The 20,000-nt window shown below is 33.6% G+C and overlaps 1 protein-coding gene across 4 annotated transcripts in view; it reads left to right on the top strand.

The window, feature by feature from the left end:
• LOC145254825 (uncharacterized) overlaps positions 1-20,000 on the top strand; it is a 597,176-nt gene that overhangs the window by 502,278 nt on the left and 74,898 nt on the right. For all 4 annotated transcript variants that reach the window (XM_080113655.1, XM_080113654.1, XM_080113653.1 and 1 more), the window contains one exon: positions 19,272-19,444. In XM_080113655.1, coding sequence (XP_079969781.1) covers positions 19,272-19,444 — 173 coding nt within the window. The remainder of the gene's footprint in view (positions 1-19,271; positions 19,445-20,000) is intronic.

The following is a 20,000-nucleotide window of genomic DNA, read 5'->3' as shown; positions in this document are numbered from 1 at the left end:
CATTTTTATCTTAACTGATACAACAGAGTGGTCGGAAGATCCAAGTGGAAACAGAACGGAAGCTGAACACAGGTCAGGGCAATTTACGAGAAAAAGGTCTAGGAGACTTGCATACTGGCCGTCAGTATCGGGCATACGGGTGGGTTCGTGAAAAATCTGAATGAGGTCATAAGCAATGGAGAAATCATGACAGAACCTCCCCTCATCATCGGTCTTGTTTGAGTGAGTTAACCATTCCACATTGTAAACATTGAAGTCTCCACACACATGAATATTAGCTGAAGGATAGGCAGATAGGACGTGGTCAATTTTCTCAGAGATGCTTTTAAAGATAGTAACTCCGCTGTTGTGGGGTTAGATAGAGAGTAAATATAAATGCCGTAGTGTGAGCAAGTGCAACCCGGAAGCACATATAGAGTAAGTTAGGATCTTCTCTGGAGATGTCCCTACCACATGGAAAGCCATCTTTTATATAGGCACATATTCCATGCCGGCGATCTTGGAGGTAAGATTTGGAAGTTAAATTAGAGTATCATTTAATTACGAACTCATTTAGGGAAATAGTCTGTCCAATGCCAGTTTCGCTTAAAAATAATATGTCTGGTGTAGTCTCCTGCAATTGGGTTTCAACCTCTGGAAGGTTAGAACATAGAACCCTGATGTTCGAGAAGGAGACACAATAGTGGGGGTCTACGTTAGAAGTCGTGTATTTTTTATTGAAACTTTTCATGATAAAGTTTTGGAATTTGTAGACTAGGTCGACAGACTTGCTTGGAGCAGGGCAGAGAGGGAAAGTAAGAGAGAAATAGAAATGAAGAAATATTTTTTGTAGCACATGAAAAGGTAAAGTCGTAACAATTACCCACTAATATGGCATCGAGAGGCCCCACCAGGAGCTACTGCATGGTGCAGAATCCATTCACCAAATGGCAATACAGCAGCCCCAGTACTTTGCACCTGATGATAGGACAGCCTCCTTAATGGTTAATCCAAGCTTCCAGTCCCTGACTATCAGGCGGATAACATCAGCCCAGATAAAACGTTTACCTCCAGCACCCTTACTAGTGACATGGCTACAAGGATGAACATAGAAACAGAAAATTTCCGATATCTCTGGCGGCTGTTCATGCAAAATACTGCTAAACTAGAATACAGCTTTTTCTTCTCCCTTTGTTAGAAAAATCACTTATAAAAATATGAGGACTGAGTGACAAATAAAGAGAAGCGAGAGTAACGGGAGCTGCCGATAACGCATTCACAATGCATTGTCTACTCTTCATTAAAAAAATATTAAGCATTGTACTTAAAAGTCCATTTGGCGTGTTTAAGGGAAGGTATGGTGAAAGATTCCCCTCTCACTAACTGAAAATGAATACAATTGCCTAATCTGTTCAGGCTATCAACTTGGAAAATATAAACAACATTTATGGACAAGAAAAATCTATTATAAAAAATAAAACCATATATTCCAATTAAACTCGCCAGAAAGAATCGAAAAGAAAAATATTACAAATTCATAACTTAACTGCTAAGTACGTTCTTCGTGACTGTAAATAAGAATTGATTTTGCTTAAAATAAACTTCAGTGTTTCCTTTTTGAAAAGAAAATGGTCATCACGTGATATAGCTCGCTACTTGGACAAGCATGTTTTTTTATAAGTAGTAACCTGTAGAAGGGGGGGAATAAATGAACAGCATTTTCAGATCTATTTATGCTCTATTTCAAATGAACTTGCAAGATAGAATCGGCACATTTTTACACGAGAAAACCATTTACACAATTAATAAAACAATGAAATAAAGATAAAAATTAAAAACTGAAATAAATATAATATTAGCACTTGCATATATATATATATATATATATATATATATATATATATATATATATATATATATATATATATATATAGTAATTTATAAAATATATATGGCGATTAAGCTACACTGAATATTCTGCGTTTCATCCAACTATAGGATTCGTCAGGCTTATGCGCATAAGCCTGACGAATCCTATAGTTGGACGAAACGCAGAATATTCAGTGTAGCTTAATCGCCATATATATTTTATAAATTACTAACTAGCTCTACCTACGTATTGAGCACTTTTGAAGTAAATACTTAAAGTTTACGCATAAATCTATACTTTCGTATATTAAATTTATGCGAATAAATGAAGTAGTTATATATATATATATATATATATATATATATATATATATATATATATATATATATGACTACTGGCTGATGAGGCAGATTAGGAAGGGAGCGGTGGAAACTATGAAGTTCATCTGTTTTTTGAATGAACTTAATAATATAGCTATGCTTGCTAGGTGTGGGGAGTTTTTTTTTTTTAGTGATGTTTCAAAATTAACACTTTCCATGTCTATTTTTTGGTGTGGTGAAATAAATTCTCTTGAGAGTGCTCAACTGTTTCAGGAGCTAAGCATGACTTCTTCACTTAATCACATGAATTAATATACAAAAGTATTATTTTATGCGTAAAATTTAAGTATTTACTTCAACAGTGCTCAATGCATAGGTAGAGCTAGGTAGTAAGTTATAAAAATATATATGACAATTAAGTTACACAGAATATTCCGCGTTTCATCCACGCCCCGTTTCGTCAGGCTTATGCGAAGAGTTGTGGCTGTCTCACGTTTTTATATACGTATATTCTATTGAGTTTTTAGTTAGCCAATCAGCTCCCTAGTTTCCACCGCTCCCTTTCTAATCAACCTAATCAGCAAGTAGTCATATATATATATATATATATATATATATATATATATATATATATATATATATATATATGATTACATAATTTAATAACATAAATTAATATACGAAAGTATAAATTTATGCGTAAACTTTAAGTATTTACTTCAACAGTGCTCAATACGTAGGTAGAGCTGGGTAGTAAGTTGTAAAACATATATGGCAATTAAGCTACACAAAATATTCCGCGTTTCATCCACGCTAAGCTTCATCAGGCTTATGATATATATATATATATGTACGTATATATATATATATATATATATATATATATATATATATATATATATATATAACTGTCATCTAAGCTTCAGCCTCTGTCCCATCGACGAAACGTTGCATCCCTCTGCCTGCTCTACAAGTATTTTAATGGTGAATGCTCTAACGAACTGCAAGCACTTGTGCCCCCCACGACGTGAACACCCTCGACAGACCCGACAGGCTGCAAAATCCCACCCCCACACTGTAGAGATCCCTAGATGTAAAAGATCTTTCTACTCCAGTAGTTTCTTCCCCAGAACCGCTAGACTTTGGAATTCCATTCCAGGTCCCTGCTTCCCCAACTGTACTGATGTGCAGAAGTTCAAGTGCAACGTGAATCGACATCTTGCTGCCCAAATCCCTACATAGTACCCTAGTAGTTGTTACCCTGATAATAGCCCCCTACACCAAAGTGACAATGTGCCTTGTTTGGGGTGAAAATGTAATTAAAAAAAAAATATATATATCGAATATGAAATCTGGATTTTTGTATGTTTGGATGTACTCCTTCGTTCTGATTATGAATTTTCCATCTTGGATTTTATTTAACAAGAACATGACATTACCAGCTTTTGGAATTATTTTACCGACGCCAAATTTTATATTCCAATATAAATCTTTACCTTGACGGGATTGAAACCTACCAATTCTTGAAATTCCATTAATTAATTTTCCGTTTGGAGAATTCGAGGATCTTTCTATTTCTACATCAATTCAGAGGATTATACCGGTATTCTAAGTATTTTGCTCTACTGTAAAAGTACTTTCTGGATTCACAAGGATTGTACTAAGACTTAAATGCTTTTTTTTTTTTTACTTTGCTGGATTTGTGAACAATTGCGATATTTTTCGATTTCCGTAACTTTAAACTAATGACTTCACTGGAACTTGCATCATTTTATTTTATTTTGTGTTATATTATTTTAAGTATTTTATTTAAACTTATTTCGCACACTTTTTTGACCATTTTTTAAATTCCATTTTCTTCACTTTCGGATCGTTTCATTATTATTTTTTTAATCTATTTATATATGTATTTCCGTATCCCTATTTACTGCTTCTATCTCCTCCCCTTCTTTCTCCACTTTCTGTTCTATCTTCACTATTTTCCCCTTCTTTTATTGTTGACCTTCTTTAATGATCTCCATTATTTCTTCGTTGCCATATATATATATATTGTCACTATTACCTACACATATACTAACCTCCCGATTTAATTTTATATGTTGTATCTACTTTTAATTACTACTAGCAGTTCCGCCCGGCTTTGCTCGGGCCCTATGTACTTTTCATAAGGTTATGTGCATATGTATATATTAAAAAGTGTGAATATATAAAGTAATGCCTTTCTTTATAATAGTCTTACCATAGAGAAAATACAGACAGACATTTTCACTTTTTTAGATATAGAGATAGATAGATAGATAGATTGGATGCAATATATAGTAATAATTTAAAAAATATAAAAAAAAGACTTATGCACCACCACCGAGAATCGAAACCAAAACGTTCAGCTCACAATTTATTTTGCCTCTGCCGTCAATGAATGGGCTATGAAAACATGTTTACTACAAGGCAAAAATTAAAACATGAACCAATAGTTACTACGTCATGCGTTCGTTATACGGCGTTTGACCTTCACTTGGCCAATTTAATTTTTTTAATTTTCACACTTTTGCACCGATTTTCTCGGGCTAAAACACAAATATAAAGTTTTGCATGGATTCAAATACCTTATATATGAAGTTTCATGTCTGTAGACCCAAAACTCTAAGAGGAGTTTGGTAGGCAAACTTTGTTAAACAAAAATATATACGTACACATAAATATATATGGAAACAATTTTGTGTTTGCTATAAACTTTTTACGCAAATATTATGCAAGTATAAATCATGTAGAATATCTGTCTGAATATAATGACACGTAATAGTTAACTAAAGATAATTATCCAATTAGAAAACCGAAGCAACTATTAGAGAATTAACTAAAATTAATGTTTAAAAGAATATGCAAATTAGATAGATCTTTTGCTAGTGAATGCAATTCCACAACCCATATATGAGAAAATTGTATTTTCTTTTTGAATAAATAGAATGAAATGTTTTTAATATGAATATCAATACACACAAAAGGAAAACGAATTTATAGGAATATCGATTTACCATTTTATCCTATTCATCATATCTAAATGCCATGAAGCCAGTTTTTTTTCTATATTTGCATTTTGTATAAATTCTGGCCGTTCTCCTCCTCTGATAAGAAGATTATAACTTCGAAATGTCATCGCCTAAAGAGGTCTTTATTAATCTTCTCTTTGGCTTCCTAATTGTTCTGATGACATAAGAAAGTTTTATATAACTTATTCCTCATCTTTTCATTTAATGTGTGTATATATATATATATAATATATATATATATAATATACATATATATATAATATATATATAATATATATATATAATATATATATAATATATATATATAATATATATATAATATATATATAATATATTTTATATATATAATATATTATATATATAATATATTATATATATTATATATATAATATATATATAATATATATTATATATATAATATAATATATATATATATATATAATATATATATATGTATATAATATATATATAATATATAATATGTAATATATATAATATATATATAATATATATATAATATATATATAATATATATATATTATATATAATATATAATATATATATATATATGTATTTAATATATATATGTATATAATATATAATATATATATATGTATATAATATATATATGTATATAATATATAATATATATATATGTATATAATATATATATGTATATAATATATAATATATATATGTATATAATATATAATATATATGTAATATATATATATATATCTAGAATATATATAATATATATATATATAATATATATGTATAATATATATTATATATATATTATATATAATATAATATATATATATAATATATATATATAATACACACACACACACACACATATATATATATGTATATATATACATATATATATATATATATATATGCATATATACAAAAAGAGAGAGGGATAGTACGGGCTGCGAGAGAGAAAGAAGAGAGAAAGCGAAGAGGTTTAGAAAGATATTTTTTTTCCAGTAAATGAAATGATTTTGATTGGCTTTATTATCAAAGAAAAAACATTTTGGATCTGGTCTTAAAACGCTTATAATAAGGATGGCCGCTCCCCTCTGAAAATAAAAAGAAAAATATAAAAGAACAAAAGTAAATTAAAAAGCTTTTAAAGCTGCTCCATAAATCTTTTTATCAATATATTCATTATATTCTATTCGTAATTCAACGCAAAATAAAAAAGAATATACATATATAAAATAAAAGGTACGATAATCTTTTAATTTAATCACAACAAAAACAATTTCTTTTTCTCATTTCAACAACATTTTCAGTATGGCCATAGGTTATTATGTTTTTTTTTTTTAAATCAATAAAAACATACTATATAAAAATTAAAATAAATTGTAATGTCAAAATATACAATATTTATAATGTATTTAATTAAACGTGTTCACATGGAAAATTGAGTTCAATTTATTGTACGTGAAGAAATGGAGTGCAGGATCCATTTAATATTGACAATGCGTTTCTGAGAAAGACTTCTAAAAGGTGTAAATACATTTATTGGGTGTTTGTTATGCTATTCCATGACTCAGTTCGAAAAAAAATATTGAAAAGAAATAAAAATAAAGTAAAATAGAAGAAAAAAAGAAAGAAAGAGATGATACAGAGTGGAGCAATAAAATTATCGCCGTAGAAAAGATGTCATGATTCCATTTCCGTTTCATAGAAACCGGTTTTCTTTTTTTGTTGTTGTTGTTGTAGATGATCTACTAGTTAGCCAGTTGTATACAAATAACAAGGGCGATAGAAGCCTTCATGCCTGCAATTTACACAATATTCAACGAGCGAGATCGGAGATGCGCCGCTATACAACTCATGCTCTCTAACGATCCAACAGGGCCATTACCAGCACCCTTAAAATACAGATCCGCATAAGAGGGACGAGCTCAGTGTGATGAAAACAAAGTTTACGGCCACAGTTATGGTCTTTGGTGTGGTTTCAAGTGAGTGCCACATCATCCAACCTTATATCTTCGAAGTCGGCTTGTAAGTCAACACCAAAGTGTACCTGGATTGCTGAAGAGTGTGGTAATCCCCTGGTGCACTCAAATGACCGCTAGTTTTTTTTACGTCACGATCCAAGTGGAAGTCATTTTGCGCGCTAAAATAACGACACCAGCAGAGGGAGTATGTACAGAGAGGGAGGAGGATTGAGAGAGAAAGAGAGAGAGATATAGATAGAGAGAAAGACAGAGATAGATGGAGAGCGAGAGAGAGAGAGAGAGGGAGAGAGAGAGAGAGAGAAAGAGAGAGAGAGAGAGAGAGAGAGAGAGAGAGAGAGAGAGAGAGTTTATCAAAATATTTTTAAACATTAATTATTTCAGAGTTGTCCGTAAACTCCACAACTAATAAATTATCTCAAAATTTATTACAAATTTCGGAAACCGACGGTACCGATGACTTCTGCAAATAAAGATATAAATGTTGAATTTCTCCTCATAAAAGAAGCATCATATGTTGGTGCCTACGATAACACGAGGTCGAGTTATTCCTTTTTTTATCTAAATTTTTTCGCAAATCACAGCGTAATATCAACAAAACTCGGCGCCGGCCCACAAGTCCAAAGAAACCCAAACTTGGCTTTAGAAGGAGTACTACGACATTCTACCCTTCTCTCAGCCCCCCCCCCCGACCTGAAGTCGCTGGACTACTTCGTTTGGTCATACGTCGAGAACATCAGCAATATGACCTCTTACAATACCAAAGACTCTCGTCATCATTGCGAAATTTCTTGAACCACCGTTGTGCCACACGTTCATTAGTGGTACCTGGGTCAAACGCATCATTGATATCCGAGGTTCCTCGGTAGCTTTTCGGCTTAATTTGAACTAAAACAAGAAATCGTGCGGCTTTGAATTTTGTCCATGCTGTCGAAAATCCTGCAACAATGAATAAAGAGATTTAGTACGATAACAAATAAAACGATTCGATAGAGCGAATACCCTGCTTCAAAATGATATATAACATGGCTATATATATCGATTAATTAATTCAGAAATCATATATAAAAGTAACATATGTGAGAAAACGATATCGTCTTTGCACCAACCTTATATATATACAGGGTGACCCCAAAAAACGGGCCCATACTCTAATTAGACCCCGTTTCTTAGTCTTTTGTGCGAATGAAATAAAAATTTGGTCATACAAGTTTATTATATTCAAAACATCACATCAAAACACCAGAAGCTTTGGCCTTTTTTCTCTGTTGACTGTAAAATGCTCAGAAAAACAATTGAACAATTGAATGTCCTCTGTTTTTTTGAGTCACCCTGTATATATATATATATATATATATATATATATATATATATATATATATATATATATATATATATACTATTCTTTTTTTATATATTCCTTTTTTTGGCAATTTTATAAGTTCCAAATCTCAGCGACTATTGATCAGAATCTAACAAATGAAGACTCGTTGTAAAGGTAATGACCTGACTTGTGTAGTGGGCTATGCGACATTTGTCCTTAACTTCACAAATTTTTTTGGCACTTTGTTACAGCCAAACTTTCACAAGAAACACTCGTCTAGCTGAAAGCACTATCAATAATTCCCCCCACTCTTTATCTGTGCCTAAACCTAAACGAAGATTCCATGAACAAAGTTTCTTTCTTAGAACTGCACGCTTGTGGAACTGTCTTTCGTTTTCCTGCTTTCCAGCTGACTACAATATGGTTGTCTTCAAGTCCAACGTAAACAAGTTCTTGATGAGCCCTTCCACTTAACAAATTGTCCGAATTTCTATTACTAACGATTACTATATTGTCCAATTGACTACTGTACACTCTTAATCCTTATCTTCGAGTGGTCTCTGGGCCTTTATATATGCCTATGTTAAAAAAAAAAAACAAAAAAAACGTCACCCGTCTTAAGTCGACTGTTTCTCACACTGCAGATTTCTTTGCATTGCTTTGGAAGGTTGATAGCGTCTACACGTCAGATTTAAATTAAGCCACCAAGATTATTATGAATGAATGTAGTGGTCTTGCTGTTTTAACTGCGTCAGTGACCACGGCTCCCCAAATTGTAATCTCGGGAAGAGAAGTAAAGACGGTAGTTTCCCTTGCTTTCCGTCTTGATTCGGCGGTGCATTTCCCCTACTGAGTTAAACGCAACCCCAGATACGAACCTGAAAATTTCCACGACTCGGCATGGTACATACAGCGCCTATCTTTTTCAAATTGTCACCAACCAGGTATTAGCACACCTCATCGTTGCTTAACTTCGGTGATTCGGCGAGAACCGGCGTATCAACGTGACTGTGCCGTAGGTTATTATGGTAATGATTAAAATTTAGTGAATAAAGCTAATTATCGTATTCTATGTTGACTTGACTATAGATAAGAATCTATATGTCTTTCTTGGTGTTAGTTATACACTAACAGGGAGACCCGACGTTGCCCGGGATTGAATGATGATTAACCAATATTTCACACTCCTATGTTTTTATTGTCATCGAAATCCGTGAAATTGCCCGGGAAGAAGTTTCACATACGTCCATGCAGTAACTTAGTCTAAAATATATATAATTCTAGATTTCACTCTAGAGAACCTATTGTCTCTTATATAAAATTATTTTATGTAAACTTCTTTTCAGTTAATAATAATAATAAAAAACATTAAGAAATTTACGTGCGCGTTTGAACCTACAGACCACGTCATGTAAAAAAACAAACAAAAAAAAAAAAACACGCTTACCCTCAGTCGAATTTTCACGGCCCGTCGTATCATTGTTGCTAAGCGACGACATGGAATAATGGTTTAAATATAAATAACGGTTTCGATTATCGATTATCGGTAATTATCTTTTTTTATTTTTTTACACAGTGACCACCACTTATCAAGGCCCGGAAGCCACTCAGGGATAAGGGTTATTGCAAGTACATTAAGTTAGTGAGGAGATTTGCTGAAGTGTTTACTTAAGGGGCGGTTCATTAGGAATTTGTTAACATTGGACTTGAAGACATCCAAGTTCCACAGGCGTGCTGTTATAAGAAAGAAGCTTTGTTCATGGAATCCGCGTTTTGATTTAGGCACAGATATAGAGTGGGGGAAATTTTTCACAGTGGATTCAGCTAGACGGGTGTTTTTCGTGAAAGATTGGCGAGGGGGGACCAGAGATTGGAGTTCAGACGAGCATCTGCCATGGAAATAACGATAAAACAAGGACATGCTCGCAACGTCTCTTCTGTGGGAGAGAGGTTGCAGGGTAGAGAAAAGGGCATCCCCCACTAAGCCACGAAGTCTATTTTGTACTCTGTCAAGGCAGGATAGGCTGTTTTTAGCAGCTCCTGCCCAGATATGGCAACAGTATTCCATCCTTGGACGTACTTGGCCTTTATATAGATAGAGAATTGCATCAGTAGTGAGATATCTTCTGGAGCGGTAGAAGGATCCCACCATCTTTCCAGCGACCTTGGCAACAGACTTGATGTACGTGTTCCATTTCAGATCAGGAGTAAAGGTCAAACCCAGAAGCTTGTCAAAACACGGAGCCTCACCCAGACGAGAGCGATCCATCACAATTGATGCCAGCTGGGGATCAGAGCGTTGATGATGTAAGGATAGGAGTTTGGTTTTGGATGCATTAAAGGTAACCAGCCACATCTTCCCCCACTGAACCACGTGCTCGAGATCAGAGGAGAGAGAATCAGAGAGAACTTTGTCATTTACAGCCTTTGATAACGTAGATGGTCGTGTCATCAGCATAGATGTCAACGAATGATTTAAGTATGTGTTTAGGGAGGTCATTGATGTAGAAAGTATTCTGAGACAAAACTTAACTAAGATCACTCCCAGACTTATGCACTAAAGTTCTGTAAATTTTAAAGAAAATCTGTTCAGTCGTTTCGGAGTCTATAAGGAACGAGCTCACACACAGACAAATGTGGATTTATATAATTGTAGAAATTAAACTGACTTTTCCAACACGTTTCATATAATCTTGTGCCTTCCTAACCGTAGCGCCCCCATCTTAACCCGATACCTCTTCACTCTCTCAATTTCATTATATAGCTTTGGGGTTGTGCCAAAACGTAAGCTTTGTAAACTCGAGTAACCAAATAAAATTAAATATGAAGGTTTTATTTAATGAAATTAAAAAAAAAGCATGATTCGATCATTAAAAATAAAGAGAAAAATTGCCTTTTAGGCTAGGGATTTACGAGAAAAAGGATTTTCAAGTAGAATTTTGAAAAACCCCCCAAAAAAAAAAATAAAATAAAAACTGCGGTAGTGGAAGATGACATTGGGAAATGGAAAAACTCCGGGACTTATAATAAGGAACATTAAAAGGGTTCTCAGAATTCAAGATGCAAAGAAAGTAGTTTTCTTTCTTTCTGTCTTACTTTTTTTTTTTTTGGTTGTTGCTGTTGTTGGTATTTTGTTGTAATTTTGCCTCAGACCTGTCACGAACCTGACGTCGTTCACCGTGAAAGGAGACAAGGCTATACGGGATTACGCTAAGCGCAAAAAAGAGATGTGTCACTTTTAACTGTCAACCAATCTGATTCTCAATTCAAAAAAATGCCCCTCCATCCCCATCCATCCCCTGCACGCCATTAACAACTGAATTCTTGCATTAATTATTTCATGTTAAAAAATTTTGTAAAAATAATTAAAATGGAAAAAAGAAAGAGGCGATTGAAATATTTTAGTGAAATTTAATGAAAAAAACAAACAAAAAAAAACGTTATTTCACTTAGGATTTTGTATGATGGCTTCTTGAAACAAAGAAATACAAGAAAACAAGACCAAAGTAACAAAATTTCTGTGTCAGACAAAAGACATATTAAAACCCATCTATATGATATTAAAATGCTATATAGTTTTTTTTTTGCTTGTTTGTTTGCGCATTGAATGTATTAGATAGGAGTGTCGGCCAATTAAACAAGAAGTGATGGAAAGAGGGGAACAGGAGGATGTCTACTCTTATATAAAAGTAACTTTGTGTGTGTGTGTGTGTGTGAAAGTTCCTTCCTTATGGGTTCTGAAACGGCTGAGCCTATCTTTTGCAAATTTCACACAAAGCTAATTCATATGTCTAACAGTGTTCTTAGATATATTGTGTACAGTAATTCATCCGATGAGTATCGAAAATCGAAAAAATCCGATCTTAAAAATAGCTTTCCCTCTTATAGATAACAAAGAATAATTTTTCCAAGGGAATGTTTTATGTTACACCGGTGTAAGCTTGGTCGATGTAACGTAAAATATTCCACTGTTTTCTTTTTTTTATCTATAAGAGAAGAAAGACTATTTTTTAAGATCGTCAAGCCCAAATATCAGCTGACGTGATATTGTAAACAAACACAGACGGAATGTGATAAACGTCATTATCATTATTATATAAAAAAAAAAAAAAATTGCGAATTAGTCCACCGCGCAAATTATTCCTCGTAATATATAATAATCAGTAGAGGATTGATTCTATAATAATGCATACGCAATCTGCATAAATTAAAATATCATATTTAAGCGTATTGAACGACCGGGCAACGCCAGGCATCCAGCTACTTATTAACTAAGTCTAGTTCGTTAAAAACAGGCAAAATTTATAGTCTGTTGATTTAGAATTCATGCTTCATGTCAAATTAATGGTTGACTGAATACTTTTATGGACCAAAATTAACATTTGTGCGTTTGTTTGTGAATCCTATCTTCTGACCTTTTGTGGCATCTTCCTGCAGTATGACATAGGTAAATAGTATCTTATTGGAACTGAGTCTTTTTTGAATAAAATATTTGCATCTTTACGTGGTTTCAAAAAATGCGCGTGTTCATTTAAAATTTTTAAAATATTTTATTTCAAACAATTAAATATGCAAACATATATATTTAAGTATTTGTTTGCATTAGACTTAAATACGATCATGATGTAGTTGGCTAAGAAGCAACCTTGTGTTATTTTGTTCAACCGATGGGATATTCAACGAAATTTATCACATGACGTACCTCTACCGAGGAATGCTGACAAGGCCCCTCAGGCATTTTTATGGACCAAAGTTAACATTTGTGCGCTTGTTTGTGAATCCTATCTTCTGAACATTTGTGGCATCTTCCTGCAGTATGACATAGGTAAATAGTATCTTATTGGAACTTTCAAGATGGCCGATCGTTTCCAACAAGTAGACAGTATCTCTCCCGCGACTGAATACTTCTACATGGCAGTTCAACAAAAATCAATACATTCTGTGATACGCGTGTTTTTCTTATTGTATTTACATAAAATCGAACACAATAAATGATATTGAAAGTAACCTAATGCTCTGTTTAGCGTAGTATGAGACCTGGAAATAATTGTACAATACATATACTAGACGTTTTAGCCGATTAAAAACATGCAAAAGTTATAGCCCGTTGAATTAGAATTAGCGTTTCATGTCAAATTGATAATTGAAATATTGTTAAATTTGTGCTCATTTTTGCATGAAGTAAATTCCTATCAATCCATATTAATCTATAACATCAATCTTGATATCGAAAGGATACATTGATATTTAATTAGTCGTATCGTATCATGACAAAAGTGCATACAAAATTTCAACCAGATCGGCTCAGTAGTTTCCGGGAAAAATAGAAACAGACTAGGAGAAATCTAATATAAAAATGCTATAATGCTAATTTTGCTTGGTTGTTTGCAGACTGAATGTACGAGATAAGACTAGCGTTCAATGAAATGAGAAGTGGCGGTAGGAGGGGAACATGGAGATTATTAACTAAAATTAGGCTTTCTAGATCGTTAAAAAGGGGGAAAAACGTTATAAACCGTTGACTTGCAATAAGTGTTTAAACTAAATTGATGATTGAATAAATTTGTGCTTATTTTTTTATTAATACTAATCCATCTTAATCGCTAACATCAATCATGACATTGAAAGGATTTTATAATACTTAATTCGTTGAGCCTAACCATAAGAATGCTCTATGCAATATATATGTCAGATCGGACTACTAGTTTCCAAGAAAAAATGACACGGTCGGAAAAAACAAATAGACTAGGAGAAATGCGATAATGCCAATCTTGATTAGTTGCTTGCACATTGAATGTTCTAGATTGGAGCAGCAGCTAATGAAAAGAGAAGTAGTGGGAGGAGCGGAACAGGAGGATTATTAACGAAGACTTAAAAACGAGCAAAAGTTATAATACATTTACTTAGGATGTGCTTTTTGCTAAATTTGGAAACTAAACGGCGCAGTGGATAGAAATGCAGAATATCTACGATTCCAGGTGAGCATTGTCTAGAGATAGCGGTTTCGATCCCTCCCAAAGCCGGTCAGAGTATTAGTTTACCAAACTGTGGTGAGATGACAACAGCTATTGAAGGCAGCAATTGCCGTGGATGTCGTTGGAGGATTCGACATTCCTATCCCGCCGCGGTTAACCTGACGAAGGCCGGAGGAATAATTGGCCGAAACGTCGTGTAAACAGCTAGAAGATGAGGATAAAAGTCCAAATAATTAAATAAAATAAATTATACTATTTACTCATCCCAAAATAATTCCAAACTAATTCAATATTATAAATGCTATAATGTAACGTATCTTGCTTGCTTGTTTGCATACTGAATGTTTTAGATATGAGGACCGGTCGATGAAACGAGAAATGAGATAAGGGGGAACAGGAGGATTATTAACCTCATCTTGTTTTATTGAAATCTGTATGAAATTTCGAACGTAATCCGCGGAGGTAGGTTGCTGTCGTCCCGTCAGCCATGACTGGTTAGATCTCTTTAGTAATCCGTAATTATACTCTTACTGAAGATTGAACTTTTAACCCCATTGTTACTTAGCACTTATATTCGTTATGCTACAGGTCCATGCAATTGTGCTGGAAGAAAAATAAAAATAAATCTTCATTTAGTATAGAAGGATTTTTGTATCATTGACCTCGGTCTTATACAACCGATATCTGATAAATTTATTAAATTACACTAAGTGTGGCATCAGAACAGATACTACTCTTTATTCCTAGAAATGAGAATGTTCCTGATGAATATCAGGTTTTTACGGGTAAAATCTCCTTTATGGAAAAAAAATTACATTGGTTTCAGCATTTTCCAATATTGCTTCGGTAACATTTCATATTTAAAATGGATGGTCACATTCAATGCTGCCAAGACTAAACTTGTTTCCTTCAATAACTACAAGAAACCTTCTATACCACCAATAGCAATGGCTAATGACTCTTTATCTGAAAGTACATCTTTTAAACTCATCGGCCTAACGTTCACAGGAAACATGAGTTTGAACAATTACATTGAGAGCATTGCCAGGACCTCTGCGAAAAAGGTAGGTTCTCTCTACCGTGCTGGAAAGCTACTAATGCCCGAAAGTATCCTTTACCTCTATAAGGCCACCATTCGCCCATGTATGGAGTATTGTTGTCATATTTGGGCTGGTGCATCTGCTACTAGTCTCTCACTCTTAGACAAGGTTCAAAAGAGAGTCGCCAACCTAATAGGTTCTGAACTGTCATCTAAGATTCAGCCTCTGTCCCATCGACGAAATGTAGCATCCCTCTGCCTGTTCTACAAGTACTTTAACGGTGAATGATCCGAAGAACTGCAAGCACTTGTACCCCCCTCGACATAAATTCCCCCGATAAACTCGACAAGCAGCTAAATCCCAACCCTTCACAGTAGAGATCCCTAGATGTAAGAGAGCCTTATACTCCCGTAGTTTCTTCCCCAGAACCGCTAGACTTTGGAATTCCCTTCCGGGTTCCTGCTTCCCCAACTGTACTGACATGCAGAAGTTCAAGTGTAACGTGATCCGACATCTTGCTACCCAACTCCCCACATAGTATCCCTGTAGCTTATGTCCCTGATAGTAGCCCCCTACATCAAAGTGGCAATGTGCCTTGTTTGGGGTGAAAATGTAATTCAAAAATGTTTTTTTTTTTAATTTCTATTGTATGTGTGGTTTTGATGTTTCGGAAAATTATTTTGGTATGATATGCAACGCCCTTCCCCTCCCCGTATTTCATTTAATGGACTCTGAACGAAATATATTAGAATTCCTCGGAAATTTCACATTATCTATGCTGAAGTAATGTCTGTTTTATCCGTTAATAAACAATGCCTATAAACAGCTTAATAAAATACGCATAAAATGATGACGTCACCGATTCTATGGAAAGCGTTGGAAGTCCCGATTGATCACTTAATACTGTTGAATAGTATTCTGGGCAACGTCGGAATTATTGCTAGTTGTGTACACACGCATATGGAACTCGATGCACACACGCAAATATTGTGGAAATCTTCAAACCAAGAAATGTCATCAAAAGTCATAACAATTGCAAGTGTGCACGGACTTTGAAATCAACATTCTTCAACTGACGAGTTGTCATTCCATTTTTTTTATAAACTTACATCAAATGTTTTTTTTTATTATAAAACAGCTAATTGTCTTATATACATTTGTCAAGAACTTGAAACTCTATTTAACAGATTAAATAGACGACACGGTTAAAAACTAAAGAACTACAGCGTAACAACAATATAAAAGAATACAATTTCATTAATTTACGAGACTCAAATAACAATTAGCACGGAAATAATACTCATAAATTATATTTTTGGTGTTTACATGTACACGTAAACACCAAATTAATATGGATGAATATAAGAAGGCTATAGCAATGCAGGGAACCGGCTGTTGTATTAGTATGACGTATGAACAAACAAAAGAAGGTCTTATTTGCTTTGTTATTTTATTTACCGTATATTTCGGCGTATAAGACGGCTCTTAAAGTTAAAAAATCATCTTTAAAAAGCAATATTTTATAAAATACCGGGTGCTGCAATCTCTAGTCTAGGCTAAACAAACACGTTTTCGTGATTTAGCTGTCGTCTTATACAACCGATATATGATAAATTTATTAAAATTAGCTCCAATTCTGTACCTCGTCTTATCCGACGGTCGTCTTATACGGCGAAATATATGGTAACTTCGTATATTCATTTATTTTTCAAGATAATCACAATAGTTTACTGGTTTACTGATTTGTATTGTGATTACCTTGAAAAAATAAATAAATCGATTTACGAAGTTAAAAATAACAAAACAATTAAGACCGTCTTTCTTTTGCCCATTTTTGTTCATACGTCACGCCAATAGAACAGCCGGTTCACCACATTTCTTTATCTATTTACCAGCAATGTTTTAAGCAAACTGTTTTTTTTCTATTACAAATAAATTAATTTTAAGCATATTCATTAAAAAGAATGCTTAATATTTTTAGTTAACATTTTATTTTTTTAATTCTCCCGGCTAACACCGAGATACGGGTCCTATAAATACACACACACACACACACACACACACACACACACACACACACACACACACACACACACACACACACACACACGTGTGTGGGTGATAGCAGCCTACCCACCGTTTACATAAAATACACCTAAATATGATATTTTAATTGATTCAGATTGTATATTTATTATTATAGGTCCAATTCTCTATTGATTATTATATTGTACCAAATATATAGTAATGGTCACCCGGTTTGACCCGATCTTAAATATATTTTAATGTATGCAGATTTCGTATTTATTATTATAGAACCAATACGCTATATATTATTATATTGTACCCAATATATAGCTTTTATTTTAAAACTAAAATATAAAAAAACAAAAACATATGACTTTGGTGCCATCAGCTAGAAGCTAAAGCAAAATATGTAGCTCTCCGGCCTTATCCATGAGGCACCATCGCTGTGAGCGGTATGCAGAAGTTATCTAGCAAATACAAAGGAATGGTTCAGGAGTTATTGTTTCATACTATTCCCCACCTTTTGCTTTTCGTAAAAATTTTATCTTTTCATGAATTTTAAGCAAATACTAAAATAAAATATTAAAAAAAAAACATACAATTAGACTGTTCTAAAAAAATTGTGGCTGTTTTTTGTATTCATCGTCGTATAACTGTGAACAATGTCATAAAAAGAAAAAAAAACTTCAACAAATATCTAGAATATAAAACATCTAAAGGTATAAAACATTAAAGAATAACAGAATTACAGAATGCAGGAATAATGGACAATGTCAAAATTATGTTTTTTTCTTATAATGTCGGGGATTAAAAATAACGACTTTTTGTACGATAAACCCATCGATTTAATGTTTTGACAATTTTTTTTACAAATAAAAGCATAAGAAAAATGCTATATTTACTCAAGTTTTAGCATTCTGGGTATTTCGAACTTTTATTTGCAATCCTTACCTAATATCCTGAGAAAGACTGTTTAGTTCCCTTGACCTTGGAGATTTGCCTTTCAATACATAAACAAGAGTTTCATCCCGTATATTATGCATGGTCGCCCCACAGATAGTTTTAATTTTGTGTCCAATGATTCTTAGATATCCTAATGTTTCGATGTTGATACAACCAGTTTGTCGGCCCGTGTCATTAACCAATTAACCACCGCCATTTCTTTTCATTTAAAGTTAATAATGACGGCACTTCTTCAAAGAGAAATTTAAAACCCAACTTACTTGGAAACAGAGATAGAAAGTACGCTAGAAAAATCCTACTCTCCACTTCATATTTGGTTTAAAAATGTCGAACTCCTGAATTTTCACGATAACAATAATAACTAGGACTAGAACAACAGCATATTCTTTTCATTGGTTTGACCCTTGAGTATATATCCATTGCTATCTTATATGCTTTTTATAGTGATGTGGTTCTCTGTTGATTAACTGTGTCTGATATATACTCGAGAGTCAAAACAACGAGAAGAATATGCTGTTGTCATAGCCGTAATAATAACTATTTTTAGAATTGCTGGTTCATTAGAAAACTGTAGATGACGGATCTCTGTTACTTTTTCGTCAATTTCAAATTGTACCAAATATATAGTAATGGTCACCCGGTTTGACCCGATCTTAAATATATTTTAATGTATGCAGATTTCGTATTTATTATTATAGAACCAATACTCTATATATTATTATATTGTACTTTTTCGTCAATTTCAGATTGCGCAGACAAGAACAAGAGGAAGAACGTCGCCGGCAAGAGGAAGAGGAATTAGCCCGGGAATTGAAGCGTCTTCAAGCATTGGAAGTTGAAAAGAGACGAAAGGAGGAACACATGCGCAAATTGCGGCAACTCAAAATGATACAAGCGGAAGAAGAGCGTAAACGCCAAGGTAATAATTTTTTTTAATAAATGTTTCTGATAAGTACACCGTTTCCCGATTAGGAGAATAAACCCCATCTCATACGTCTACATAGCTCTTCATAATACATAAATAAAATTTAGGATAATAAAAAAATAGTTTCTGAATTTTTTTTTTGATAACCCATATGATTTGGAGACGTTAAACTAGTGCTTTCATCTTGAGTGTTATTTTGACAACGATTCGGCCAATGTAACCTCATTTCTTCATTTGGAGTATCTTATCGAACTGAAGAATCTTTCTGTCGAGCTCAGGTATCTGCACGAATTTCCGAACAGAACCCTTTGTTTAATCCACGTAGTAGCATGCTCTCGATCCGCCAGCCATAAGCGGTTAAAGGTCTAATATAACTGGTTCTTAATTGATACTACAACGTGTGACGGGGCCGTGATCTAAAAGGAACAGTCAACCGCGCAACGTAAAAAGTTAAAAAAAAAAAAAAAAAGGGAGAAAGAAATGTAATAGTGGTTCCCGAACCTTGTCGCCGTGAAAATGCAATTGGGTCAATCCACGGTCCGATATATCG

Source organism: Euprymna scolopes, chromosome 30, assembly GCF_053919585.1.
Source record: "Euprymna scolopes isolate OS-2025 chromosome 30, ASM5391958v1, whole genome shotgun sequence".
In the NCBI taxonomy this organism is placed as follows: Eukaryota; Metazoa; Mollusca; class Cephalopoda; order Sepiida; family Sepiolidae; genus Euprymna; species Euprymna scolopes.
The sequence above is the reverse complement of the archived record's forward strand: the minus strand, read 5'-3'. Positions and strand labels throughout refer to the sequence as shown.